Source organism: Lycorma delicatula, chromosome 1 (assembly GCF_047948215.1).
Source record: "Lycorma delicatula isolate Av1 chromosome 1, ASM4794821v1, whole genome shotgun sequence".
Taxonomy (NCBI): Eukaryota; Metazoa; Arthropoda; class Insecta; order Hemiptera; family Fulgoridae; genus Lycorma; species Lycorma delicatula.
The window spans coordinates 43,144,518-43,159,562 of record NC_134455.1 but is presented as its reverse complement, the minus strand read 5'-3'; the positions used below and the strand labels follow the sequence as shown (position 1 = coordinate 43,159,562).

Below are 15,045 nucleotides of genomic sequence, written 5' to 3'. Positions count from 1 at the left end.
TAATTGTTAGGATCTGTTTTGTCCTCTTTTTTGTGTAGCAGTTAGATGAGGTCTGCCATCCAGTGTTCTGATAGTTATTCTTTAATCCAGATGTTTACAAGCTATTGATCAATGGTGATTTTGCTGGTCTTCTTGCATGTTTCCAGATCTCTACAAAGATCTGTTCTTCTCCTGCTGCTTCATAATTCTTCATCTCACCCGGTGCTTGGTAGACTTCTTTTATTGTGGGAGGGTAGATGTTTTCCAGTGGTGTTGTTATTGGGGTGTAGATGTTGAAGTTTAGAAGTTCTGTCGGTTCTTTGCAATTTCGAAGTTTGTTGAAATATTTAGCTAGGATTTCCACTTTGTCTTTACTGTTATGGACCGTATTATGGTTTTCAACCTTCATTAGTATGGTTGAGGGTTTGTATTTTTGGAATTGGTTTTTGAAGGTTTTTTGGTAGTTTCTTGACTGCATTTTGTTGAATTCTTCTATTGATTTAAATATTTCTGCATGGTGTTGCCTTTTTATTTTCCTTAGAGTTCAGGTGGTTTCTTTTTTGTTTTACTAGATTTTGGAAGGATATTTCTCATTTTTGGGTTCAATGCATAATATCCATGCTTGATGTCTAGTCTCTTCTGTTTTGTCACATTTGCTGTTCCACCATTGATGCTTTTTTGGGGGTTTTATAGGGGCGATATGTCTAAGGTTGTTGAGTAGACCTTAAAGTTTGTTTTTTTTTTTATAGCTTTTTGATAATTTTCATTCTTGATTAATTAGGTAGGGTCTATTTTTCTTTTAATTTAGGGGCTTGGTTTTGTTGCTTCCTTTGGGGAGTGAATTTAATTTTAATTTTGACTATGTAGTAATCTGAGGTTGTATCTACTCCTCAGAGGACTTCTACAGTGTAGAATTATTTGCTGTGGTTTTTTTTCTATGAAGACATGATCAAGTTGCTATTATTCTTTAGTGTAAACAGGTTGTTTCCAGGTTTTGAGTTTTTGAGGTGGTTTATACTAGTGGAATTTAAAAAAATACTTATATAATTTAAGGATCCCTTAAATAACTTTTTAATAATTAAACATGTAAAAATGAAATTTACCAGATGTTCCTACCTGAAAAAATATTGCTAATACCACACCCCCATTGATTGTAAAAAGTATCCTGTTGTCCTATTCCCATTTTGGTTAGGGTATTAAATTGGACCTGATGATGTCAGATCAGAAAATAAATCATTTTGAGGTAACGTAACATTTGCTAAATTAAATTTGTTAGTGTTTCATTGTTGAGTAGTTATTTAAGAGGTACTGTTGATCAGTTTTGATGTTAAACTATGAAAGATTTTAAAGGGTCATCATTTTAGTTAGGGTTGTTATAGCTTGAAGTTTTTTTATATAATTTTTTTTTCAATGTTCTTAAAAACGAAGTGTCACAATACCACCCTTAAACATTTAAAATTTTTGAGTTAGCCCTCCTGTTCTCATACAAAAAAAAAAATCTGATGTGGACACCACGTGACTTCCTTGTACACATATTAAATTACATATTCACATTTTTTTAAATAAAAATTACATAAAATTTTATTTCATTAATAACTTCTGATATTTTTTCATATTCTTTTTTTTCTTTATTGAATTATTGTTTATTGTTAAAAAAAATTTACTATCGAAGGTTAATAATTAGTTATTAATAAAATCAATATATTTAAATTAAAAAGAAAAATGAAATGAAGTCTGATTCAAATTGATGAAGTTGTAAGATCCAAATAATTCATTAATTAAAATTTGATTTGGCTATAACTCTGGAACTAGTGAAAATAAATACTGCTTATGATATAACGTTGAAAAGCACTCAATGAGGACTTATTACTGCAGTTAAGAAGAAGTCCAAAATCCATTTTTTTTTTTGGATTTTGGGTTTTTTTTACACTTTTGGTCCAGTCGATTGCAATCAAAAGCGAGGTGCACAAGTAGAACAGTCCTAAATCCAAAACTTCATCATCCTACGGCTAATCATTTTTGAGTTATGCGAGATACATACGTACATATAAATGTCACACCAAAAGTAGTCCAGAAATGGATATTTCTGTTGAAATCTGAAACTGAAATTTTTCACAATCTCAATACTCCTTTACTTCTTACAAGGAAGTAAGTAATAAGATGTTTCAAGATAGGAGAATTTGTGGAATTTTCATTTTTTATAATTTAACTGTTGAAAAGTTATTAAACCATTTCCATTCTTTATGAACTCTTTTTGTATAAAATATTTAAAATAGTGAAACTACCAAGACAGAAATTACTCAACAACAAAAAATTGGGTTCTGGTTCTGTCATTCTAAGTATTGAATATATCAATACAGGAGGATGTTTTATGAAATTACATATATCTTACAATTAATAATATTTTGTTTTAAACTAAAAAATTACAAAGAGATAGAACAGCATAATCTTAAAAAATTTGATTATTGAATAATTATTGATTTAAAATTCATTATTTTTTATTGTTTGCAGGATTACTACTGTGATCTTAGTCCATTACAAGAACAACTATATGAAGATTTCACGCATACACAAGCACATCAGTCCTTAACTGAATCATTAGGAAAGCAACAAAACACTAGCAATATCCAGAGTAACACTCATATATTCCAGGTGTGTGTAAAAAAATGTTATTGTTTTAAATTCAGAGTATATTTAAAAAAAAAAAAAAATTGAATAATTGTTTTATTTTTTAAAAAAATTAATATATTTTATTTTTATTTTTTAATAGGCATTAAGGTATCTTCAGAATGTTTGCAATCATCCAAAATTAGTACTATCACGTCAGCATCCAGAATATGAAAAGATTTATAAACAGTTAGCAAGTCAGAACTCTAGTCTAAACGATATACAGCACTTAAGTAAGACATTGATTTTTTCTTACTCTTTTGTGTATTCTTATTTTCACTGTGTTTTGAAGTTTCTCATAATAGCTACCCATATAAAAACCAAACTTTATTTAAATATATTTGTTTGATCTAATTTAGCTTCTTCAAAATACTTCCCTGCATGATTTATTGTTGCTCTAAACATTTTTTTTTTTTTTTTAATTGCTACACTTCCTGGAGTCGGGTTATTTGAGAATGAAACTTTTTAAGGTTGATTTTTTTAGTCTTTAATTAAGAAAAAGTCCACAGTAGCCAAGTTGATTGGGGCTTTGAGAAATGGCAGTCATCACACAATTCACTAGGAACATATTGAGAGGAATAATTCATGAGTATTTTTATAATGCAACAGCAATAAATTGCTGACTTAAAGTCATAAGCAATACCCTTTTAATGTAGTAAGAAAATCAACATGTCCTTAATGTTTGAAATATTTAGGCATGCATTTTTGGGGGCTGTTGTAATTTTCTCTGCTAGTAGCAGAGACTTTGCTTTGCTTTCCACATCATAACTACATGCTTATCTAATCACCTATTATGGTATCTTACAAAATGTTTTAATTATCATTTTACCAATAAAAAAAAACCTCATGACTGACAACACGATTCAACTGTTGGTCAAAGATTGTGATGCAATTATGCTTAATTTGAATTTTATGCAAAATGCATGCTTAGTTTCTTTGCCAAATCAGTTGAAAAATTTAGTTTGATCAAATCAAACAGATTTCTATTTCATTTGGCTATTAAAAATTCTCTTTGATAATAGCATTCTTATTTTCAATTATATTATGCTTATTTTCAGTAAGTTGATGTTGATGGGCATTCAGATTTGCATTGTTTTCCGTTTTCATAGTGCCTAATTTGAAATGTATTCATAAAACTGTATACAACTTCCCCATAGTCATATTGTAGCATCATAAATCTCTACTAAAGGTTTTCCCCATTCATACAAAATTTAACAAATGTACAGCTTGTTCTTCATTCTTGCTTCATCTTTTTCACCTGCAAAACTGTCATAGACACCAAATATGTCTTCCATTGCCTGCCTTTCGTCCAAAAGATTCAAGTTTGAATTTCAGTCTGGAAGTAAGTGTATTTAAAATTATGTTATTCAAGCTACTATAAAATAAAAATGAAAATCTAAAACGGCAACGAACTGGTGTAGTTTGAGAACTACTAATAAACTACTGCATCACCATGTAGCTAACAGCATTGTGCCATCCCATTTTTTTTTGTTTTAATTTGAATTTGTTTTCTTTGTTAAGCAGATCTTGTATAATGTAACAGAATCTTAAATTAAATTATATCAAATTTACCTGCACAACTTTTGATAAAAGAAGTTAGAATCTTTTATACAAGATTTGCTTCATAAAAACTAAGAATTCAATTTTAAAATTTCAGTATATATAAAATGTTAATTGTATTTATTTAATTTTATTTGTAATTTTTTTCTTTTTTAGTTTTTAATAACTATTTCTACCATTTTTTTTTTTTTTTTATTACATTCACTTAATGATTTTAAAAAGAGAAAAAGTATTTTTTTTTTAGAGAAAAAGGACATTAGCACACTCTCATAAAAACATTGAGTCAAAACTACAAAAACCTTAAAACATTTTAAGGTCAACTGTTCCCCAATAAATTATAGAATGCTTATAAATTGCTTTATATTTTTTGTTATAAAAATAATTATTTACAGTACACCTTCTCGTAAGTAAATAGAATTTATGCATTATCTACAACTAGATTGTAATTTTGAAAAATTACTTTTTGATTTGTCTATATTTAATTTGAATTTTTTTTCTAGACAATTGTTGTTAGATTGTGGCATAGGTTGTGATACTGTCGGATGTAACACGGAACCTGTCGTCAATCAGCATAGAGCCCTTGTATTTTGTCAATTGAAGGCTATGTTAGATATCGTTGAAAATGATCTTTTTAAGTAAGTAATCAGTTATATAATTTGATTAATTATTTTTAATTAATTAGTATATAGTACTTTTTATTAAACGTAAAACATTTATAATAACACTAGTGTACAAAATTTTCTCTTAGAGCAAATAGAAGTGATGTCTATATCTATTTTTCCCCTTGAACTTAAAAGTGTTAACAGAATTTTTCATTAATCTCCTTAGTTTTCAAGTTACACCCTGTTCAGTGCTATATGTATGTTATGGAAATTATGCAATTATGTTATGGTATTATGTATTTATAATACATAAATGAATATAAAAATTGTATTGATTAAGCATTTAAAAATGATTATAAACTTTACCGTTAATATAGGCGGGTTGCACGCGCAGCATACAGTCCCCGCTATAGGATCTCAGTTTATACACATATATGCTCTTTCACAAACAGGCTGTTTGCGATGAGCAATGTTTTGCTCACTGTGTAATTTGTGTACAATTCATATTGTAATAATTGAATACATATCTTAGAGAAAATAATCTGATTTAAATAACATAATCATCATCTTTGCAGTAGTAATAATCTTCATTGTTTATTTTTCTACTGACCTAAAATAATTGTCAAATTAAGAACTTTTTTTTAATAGTTTTGGTTATACTGTAATATTATCCCGTGTAAGTTATAAATAAATACTGCTGTAGGCATAATCATAATGGTAATAATTTTAATAGCGTAAACGATAAATCATCATCCCGGAAAGCAGTTACGATAAGAGAAGATTAATTTATTTATTATTGGCCTTTATTTATTATAGGCCTATTCTAAAAATAATTAAAATAAAATGAAAAGTCTAAAATAACTTTTATAAATTTAGTAAATTACTGACCTTGTCAAAACAGTTTTTTTTTATTTCAGTAAATTTTGGGGTAAATCTTCAGAACTGCAATGTTAATCACTCATACTTATTCACTGAAAGGTGATTAAATAGATGATCACTTAAATTTATATCACTTGAATAATATGAACGTTACTGATAAAACAGCACTGTATATTAAAAAAAAAGTAAATATACTTTTAACTTGACTACAAAATTTTTATAAAATATACAAATTTAATTTATTTTACAATCTTAAAATACAAAAAGTAAATTACTTTGACAAATCATCAGGTTCACTGTCTTTGTCATCATGAAGATTTATAACAAAATGATTCATTGTTTCTTCTCATAGCCCTTCTTTGACAATATTGTGTTTTTCAGCACAACTAATGCACCTAACCCAGTCATCAGTGGTTACACACGTTCAATGACATCATTCAGCAACACTTTAACATCTTTTACTTTAAAAGTACTGTTGTCATCATCATCTCTTTTAATCTGGGCCCACAGAAATTCAATTGGGTTAAATTGATAGTGGTATGATGGAAGGCGTACCACGTCATAAATCATACTTGCTGCCAACTCATCAACCTTATAAATTTTGTATTTTCTACTACAACTTTAGTGACTACAGAACCAGGATCAATGATTTTCTCTTTTAACCATTCCCTTATGTTCGATTTCTTTATGTTGCTAGTCGACACCTTTTCCTTGTATCTGGAATGGTAACTTGGTTATCCATGACAATGGCGTATCCTTCTTCTAATCCAAAAAGCAAATCCATGAACCAGGTTGTAAAAACCTCTGCATTCATTTTGTCATGGAAATCACCAGATTTCTTCGATTGAAATATTAATTTTGTATTATTAGTAAAATCATACCTGGCTGATCCAGCATCACATAAAATTAAATGGGAATCTTTACCTTCAAGCCACCTGCACTTGACAAATTTTGCCAATTATATTTTTTGAGTGGTTTTGATTTACCCAAGATTCATCTAAATAAATAATAGGGTATGGATTTTTTCATTTCAAATTTTATGCATTTTTTAAGGAATGCCTTCCATAATAAAATAACATCTTGCCTTTCCATTAAAAACTTTCTACCATCATACATTTTTGAATGAAAATCCAAGTTCCTTAAAAATTATCCGTAAAGACATCATGCTACCACAGTGATAAATTTTCTCTTGTAACGTATGTTTTGCTTTGTGAATGGTAGGATACTCCCCACAGTCATAGAACTTAAGGATGGTATTATGGATTACATCCTTATCAAAATCATTCAGATCTATCACTATGTGGTTGTTTTTTCTTTGGAGAAGAAAAAGAATTCACATTTGTTTTGTTATCAGCTTTCCTTTTGGTAGTGGTCTTATTACCCTCAGCAGTAATTTGCTCAACAGTTCTGAGAGAAACACAACAACCATCTGCTGTGGCTTGTTGAGCTTTGGAAAAATACTCACAAAAAACATTACTGGGAGTTTTTAAATGTTAAAAGTAAAACAAACATTATACACAAAGTTCTTACTCTGACTTAGTAAATCTGATGAAAGTACAGAAATTTTTAACAATAGACTGCACACACAAGAAAGCACTCCTACAATCACAGTCACAGAAACACTTACACTGCCATGTTTTTGTGGTAACTTGTACATGGTCATATGGTATGGGAAAGTTGGAACATAGTGGGGGTGATAAGGCAAGTAGATGCTACCGACAAGTAGTCAGTAAAACCACCGTTATAAATGGTAATGAGTATAGTTTGTTATGAAAGAAAGTCTGCAATGGCATAGAACAATATAATTAGTCATAACTGCTGGATGATGCAATTCTAAGATGAGTCAGAAAATGGCTTTCTTATAGACTGTCATCGTTGTTTGTCTAAGTGATGTTACAAGCAACATCTCTTTTAATTATCTGAGTTACTCGTTCAAGTCGTAGCCAGTCTGTGTTCAGTGTTCTGTGATACCTGTAGATATTTCATGCATATGTGCTGATACAATATAGTTGACTGTAAACGTTTCTCAGTTATGATGTTTTCTAAATTTACATTTCATCTTTTAAATTCAAGACATGTAGTGCATATATTTTGTAGTGTTTGTATACTGTGTAATAGACAAACGTTGACCCCTCACATTTGTTGTGCTACCTGTGTCAGATACCTTACAAGCTGGTTATAGGGTTCTCGGCACATAAACTATTTTTGTCTGACTAATGTTGTGGGCATTAGTTCAAAATCAAAGCACACTATTTCATACCCATTTTACCATCTGCCATAAGGCCTGTGGCTCATAGTGAAGAACTGCCTGTGTCTAAACCACCAGAAAATATCATACTTAGCAATGATCAACAGCACGAAGATTTGGCCAAGGATAATGATGATGTAAGGCTGATCCAAACTATGAACCATCATGTTCATATGAGTAAACCACATTTTCTAACACAAGGGGACCTCATTGACATTGTACAAGATCTGAATTTATCAAAAATGAAGGCAGAACTTTTAGACTCACAATTGAATGGTTGGAAACTCCTCCAGTATGAAATAAAAGTACATATTTTTATAAATAGGCATAATGACTTCAAGAATTTTTTTGTATTTGAAGATGGACACGTTTTCTGTAATAAAGTTTTGTCCGTAATGAATCATTTGGTCAAATACAAAACAGAGGGGTGGCATTCGTTTATTGATTCATCTAAAGCTAGTCTGAAAGCCATACTTTTGCACATTGGAAATGAGTTTCCATCAGTGCCACTAGCTTACACCATGGGTCTGAAACAAACTTACATTAACATGAAACTTACATTAACATGAACTTACATTACATTAACTTACATTAACTTACAAACATGTAACATGAAAGTTACATTACCACTAGATAAAATAAAGTGTGAAGAATTTTAGTGGAATATCTCTGGTGACTTGAAAGAAATTGCTCTGTTGCTAGGTCTTCAACTTGGTTTCACCAGATATTGTTGTTTTCTTTGCGAGTGAGACATCCTGACCCCATAGGGGAAGACACCCACCATGTGACAGTTGCGGTTGCCACACCCCCCCACCATACCCTCCAGAGCCCATAAGGGGCTTTACCAGAGGTCATCTTCAAAAACCTCGGCAAAAGGCGCCTTTTGCCGAGTCAGGATGCCACTGATGCGAATGCCACATGTGACATTTCCATCAGATACTACTACCCCTAAAAAAAAAAACAGCAAACTAAAAACAAAACACATGTTACATTAGTCTCAAACAGGACTGAGTAAACAAAATATGGAAAGGAACTGAAATCCTTTACCTACCTGAAGGTAAAAGACTGAGTTCAACACACAATTACAACAAAACAAACCAACAACAAAAATGAACAAATTACAAAACAAGTAAAAGAAGAACACGGGAAGGCCCAGGCAGCATCCTAAATTTCCTAGGCAATCCTTTCTTTTGCCAAATAGTGTATAAAATTCTCAGCTATTAACCATTTGGACTGGTTTCTCCAATTGTCATGTAGATCCAGCGCCGACCCAGTAATATCAACCTGACAGATTTCCATGAGTCTCAACTCATACTTTGAACAAACATGATGTACGTCGTCCAATTGTCTACATTACAGACACATTCCTGAGTCCACCAGGCTGAATATCTGCAGCCTGTCCCAGAAAGATATTTTGTCATGTACTTATTCAGTTGTACCCAAGAGGTGCCCTGTAAACTAATATCAGGAAACAGATATCCATCCCATCCCATCTGGCCTGCCACAAAGCATTACCATGTTATTCAATTTCCCAGACTTTGTCAGAAGTTAACTCACCTAAGTTCTTGCAACATAACACGCTCTTACACAAGCAAGTCTATCAGTTTCACGCCCACCATCACCAAAATCACCTCCCATGAAATCATACGGTAGCCACCGACTAACGTTAAAAGTATAAGGCGTTGAGCCCTCAATAATATGTCCCGTTAGCTTTTAAACTTAAACTACCCAACCAAACAAGCACCACATATAGCATAATTGCCTCGCAGATGCCCTTATACAGGATATTCATGGTCTTAAAATTAAGACCCCCAATCAGGATTGATCACATACCAAATACTGAAGAATGTACTACAGGCCTTCTCCATAACATAGTGCAATTCAAGGTGCTTCTTGAATTGCATTTTCTCATCAAGAAACACCCCAAAGTACTTTTGAGCCTGAACGTATTTTATGAGCTGGCCAGCCATCGAAACATGAACCTGCCAAACATCCTTTGAGCATCATAGTGGTCTTCTCCAGACTGAAAGTCATCTTATGTTGATAACCCCATAGCTGAAATATCCTGCAAGTCTGAGTGGCTCAGAACTTAGTTTTCCTCCAAACTTAACAGCATTAACTCTAGGAAAGAATAATGTTGTTAATGCACTTCTTGTTGATTCAAAAAAGTTTACTTACCTCTACTCCAATAAAGCTGGGGCTTATGAAAAACTTTGTGAAAGCAATGAATCAAAGTGGGCTTGAATTTTCTGACATAAAATATAAGTTTTCAAAGATCAGTGAAGCAAAACTCAAAGAAGGAATCTTTGTAGGACTTCAGATTACAGATTTATTTATAGATGACAACTTCAATAGTACATTAAATGAGGAAGCGAAAGCTGCATGGAAGACTTTTAAGAGCATTTGCCAGAACTTATTATTATCTCTGAATAAAACAGTTTTGATTTGTGGTGAAAAATTGCAAACAGTTATTAAAAATAGTCATAGTATATATGATGTACATTATTGATAATATTTTTGTTTAGTAAAATTTTTTTCTATTCTTTAGGAAGAACATGCCTAGTGTCACTTACCTTCGGCTTGATGGTTCAATACCACCTGGTTTAAGACATTCTGTTGTAACACAGTTTAATAACGACCCCACAATTGATGTTCTTTTATTAACCGCACATGTTGGAGGGCTTGGCCTCAATTTAACTGGAGCTGATACGGTATGTTTAATTATATGTATAATATATATCTATTTAGTGTTATTATATCATAATTTAGTGGTAATGGAAGAAATTTTTATTTAAATTTTTTTCTGATTATTGTGTTGTATAATTACAGTAATTTGATTTCATAAGGTCTGAGAGAAGTTTAAATCACTAAAATTTAAATTATTTTTTCTGAATAAAAAGCATAATATTAGATAGATGACAAAGTGGACAATGATCTATTGTAAAATATAAATGTATATTATATATCATTATAAAAAGGTAAAAAATTTGAAAAATGTTATAAGTCTATTTCTACTTTTTGAAATGTTTGTTTATCAAGGTTAGAGTCATTATAAAGGCAGTTACTTTTATATGAATTTTATATGTTGAATGGTCAACCTGAGATTATTCCAGACTACATGTTTACCAGTACATTTACACTTACATTGCAGCTACTCAGGCCTGGTAAGCCGGTAGTGGTAATTGCATTTGCCTATTCATACACACCCAGACCTGGCAATAGCTAGAAAACTGGTTGGAAAATTATTATTTATTACAAAGTAATTATATTCTATTTTATTTTGTTCAGAATCATAAATTCATCTTCTTAATTAAAATATAAGTGAAGTAAAATTCAAAGATTATACATGTTAAGTGAGAGTCTTATCATATGCAGTTATTTATGAATGTAAGTATTGCTTTAGTGCTTCCAGCTCCTTCCAGTACATTTTAATTATTAATTTTTGGCAGAAGAATTTAAGTAATATCGTTTTGGCTTCATTATGAGGTTGTAAGAGGTGCCACTAAAACTAAAAGGCAGGCAATAATAGTGATTCTGTATACTCCTCCTATAGAGCTTGTCTGAACCAGCCCTTATTTTTATTACAGTCTACTAGATATAGTTTAAACACAGTTCATACACAAGCAATAAAAAACATTATCCAATGAAATTTTGTTATGCAACAATATTGAATCGTGTATCTAAACAAGTAAGCTGAAAGAAGTAGATGTTACAGAGAGTCATAGTTACCTCATTGCAATCACTGTAGTCAGTGATTATGAATTACTAATGAAAAAATGTACTATTTTATCTTCAAATATCTGGCATAACCACTTCCTCAGTATTAAATATATGTCACTTATCGTTTGAAAACAATATTAGATACTGTTTTCTTTATCAACTGATAGGAGATCGAGGGAGCATTATACTCACAGCAGGTGAACATAATATAAAACTAAGCTATTTTGTGGGCATATATTAATTGTTTTCTAATAATTATAATTTAGCTTTATTCTATGGCTTTAAAATGAAATTTTAATTTCATTTTCAAATTTTAATTTAAATTTTATGGTTTTAAATTAAGTCTATCATCTTAAATATGAACAATAAATTTTATGAAACCCCCGGATGTAATTTGAGAAATGTAAAGGTCATTTCTACCTATCTCCTCAAATAGGTGGAAATGTAGGATAGGAAATTGAAAGTAGTATAATTAAACAGTACAGATTTCAAGAAAATAAATTCTACATCAAATCATTAGGAATTAATAAACCTTAACAGTAAAGGGGGGTTATTTAAATATGTTTGATAACTGTCAGGGAAGGCAGCATTTTGAGAATTTTCAAATTACTGTAAGCAATTGATGAGATATTGAAAGAAATTGGTCCAAATAGCTCTTATGAGAGGCAATCTTTTTTTTTTTCTTTTAATACTAATATTTATATAACATAGTGAAAAAAGTTGTTTATTTTTTAAGTGGCATTGACTGATAATAATTTTTGTTTTACTTGTAACATATGAATTTTAATCCAATACCTTTATTTGTATCTTTCATTTTTATGTTTTCTAATTTTAGATTAAAGTGTAATGCCTGTTGCTTAATTTGTTTTTTCTTGTTCATTGTTTCTGTAAATTTGTCTTTATTATGTTTTAATAAATTATTTATTTTTTATTCAGGTAATATTTGTTGAGCATGACTGGAGTCCAATGAAAGATTTACAAGCTATGGATCGTGCTCACAGAATTGGACAGAAGAAAGTTGTTAATGTTTACAGGTTGATAACTAGAGCTACATTGGAAGAAAAAATTATGGGGTAATTTTTCTTATTCTTATATTATTTATGATAATAAATAACTTGATAATTTTGTTGCTCTTCTATTTGGAACGACAAAAATTGTATTATTTTATCATTTAGTCATACAACTTCAATGAAAGTAAAAAATATCTCTCTGTGACCTCTCAAATTCATTCTTTTTATAAAATTTATCTGTTTAGACCTTTTTATTTCTCTGTTTAAAAGAAATTTTCCAGGTGTGTCAAAGTTAAGTCATATTTATTGTACTATAACCTGTATACATAAAAAAAAGTAAATATTAAGGCAAATTGGCTAGTTCAAAAACAAACCCTAAAGCATTTAAACTGTTCTGAAGTTTTACATTGTTTTTCCCTTGTAACTATCTAACTGCAACATTAATATTGTCATGTGATGTTTGGTCCATTTGTAAAGTGTATATAACAATACTATAATAATATTCATGAAACACCCATATATTTTCTATTATAATGGTAATAATTTATTTTATAGTTAATTTTCACAAGGGGTAGAGTAAAAGCTGAAAATAGTATATTAATCAATACACATGAGTTTTACATTTTCATAACCTACAGCAAGGAAGTTATTTTTTAATTTATGTATGTTAAAAACTGCTTCTTTGTATTTTAATAGTTACTTAGTTGATTTTATACATAAATTTTCATACATTTCAAAATGTTTATTTGACTTCCTCTAATTATTAATTTTTCTAACAATTATCTCACTTCTTATAATTATTATTCATAAACTGAAATTATATAAATATTTCATATTCAAAGACTGCAAAATTATTCTCTTGATATATTGTTCTTTATTGTTAAAATTGTTCTTTATTGTTTAAAATTATATATAATTGTTCTCTTAATATATTGTTCTCTATTAAAATCGTATGTATAAATTGTTTTTGTTGTGTACAGGAGAGTATTATTAATTCATGAGTTAATAAAATATCTGTATTAGTTATTGTAACAGATATTTTCTTCCTTAGATCATTAAAAATCCAGCAAATTTACTGCTAAATTTTTGTATTTTTGTTTTTCCCCTTATATTAATTTCTTCATATTCCCCTTATGTTCATATTCTGTTGCAGTTAGAAATTTTTTACTTAATTAAATTTCTCAAGTATGCACTGAGTACTGTAGTGAAAATATCTGCTATTAAAAGACTGACTGGTGAGTTTCATATGAATTTCTGTATCATCATAAAAGCCCATTTTAATATCATTTTCATCATAGAAGCATACATAATATCAGCAATACTGATTACCATATTTTTAATATACATTTTTTCGGAGATGATAATAATAATCAGTTAATTGTTTACTTAATTCAGTCATTTTGTGGATTGATGCATTTTTAAATTCCTTTTTTAACTGATCAATTAATTTTACTGGATTTGCTACGTAAAATATAATTTATTACAGCAGAGGTTGAAGAAGTGTGTTTATGCACGTAGGCGCACACATGTATTGATGTGCGAATCTAATTACATAACAAAAAGAGATTGATACATCACAGAGTAATGTAATACAAAGGTCATCTTCAATTTTTTTTTTACAGATTCAAATGACTTTGTTAAATGCTTTGTGATTAATTGCAAATATCATAAGTGAACATCATAATTATCGTAGGTTCCATTTGAATTTTTTGGGGTGGAGTAAATTTATTTTAAAGGTTCTTCAGTAATCAGCCTCATGAATTCCTACTTTCAGATATAATGTGAAATAGATTCTTCATGATAATTAGAGCATGTAAAACCAAATTTAACCCTACTTTATGATATAATAAAAATCATATGCAGTAGGATTTACTGTACTTTGAGACTGTATATTTTTGCACAGGTGCGAACCAGTAACATAAGAATTTCTATGAAGAGCTACATTAATAGAAGTAGAAATATTTTTTATAGCTGATATTATAAGTATTTTTAAAAGGAGACTGCTGGGTGATATTTCCTAAAAACTCGGTTATATAGACACACACTTAAAGCAGTGGACTGAATTTTTATAATCATTATTATTATTACCATTAAATTAAGATTCAAGATTGCAACATTTGAAAATGAAAGAAAGAAATGCTTTTTTATTTTCTTATATGTGTGTTTCTTTTAAATAATAATGAAACTGTTTATTCATAATTCCTATAACATTATAGTGTTACAAATTTTTTAGCTCTAATAATGTTGTAAAAGGACATAATAAATTTAAATTATATCAATTTTATAAAATTAAAATAATTTTTTTTAAATTAAAATGTTATTAAATGTGGTTAATAGTGTCATTTTAAGTACTTTTGTACTTTTTTTAATACTTTTGTGA

At 29.6% G+C, this 15,045-nt stretch overlaps 1 protein-coding gene across 8 annotated transcripts in view; it reads left to right on the top strand.

Annotated features, from left to right (window-relative positions):
• LOC142317691 (TATA-binding protein-associated factor 172-like) overlaps positions 1-14,766 on the top strand; it is a 143,208-nt gene extending 128,442 nt beyond the window's left edge. For 7 of the 8 annotated variants that reach the window (XR_012754769.1, XR_012754772.1, XR_012754768.1 and 4 more), the window contains 4 exons: positions 2,491-2,631; positions 2,750-2,879; positions 4,707-4,841; positions 10,484-10,623. Coding sequence is in view for 1 of the 8 variants with exons in the window: in XM_075354252.1 (XP_075210367.1) it covers positions 2,491-2,631; positions 2,750-2,886; positions 4,602-4,613; positions 4,707-4,841; positions 10,484-10,646; positions 12,592-12,728; positions 14,569-14,587 (744 nt within the window). In the remaining 7 variants the exon portion in view is untranslated. Of the gene's footprint in view, positions 1-2,490; positions 2,632-2,749; positions 2,887-4,601; positions 4,614-4,706; positions 4,842-10,483; positions 10,647-12,591; positions 12,729-14,568 lie in introns of those variants that run through there. The other variant, XM_075354252.1, reaches the window with a different exon arrangement.
• Positions 14,767-15,045: the final 279 nt, after the last annotated feature.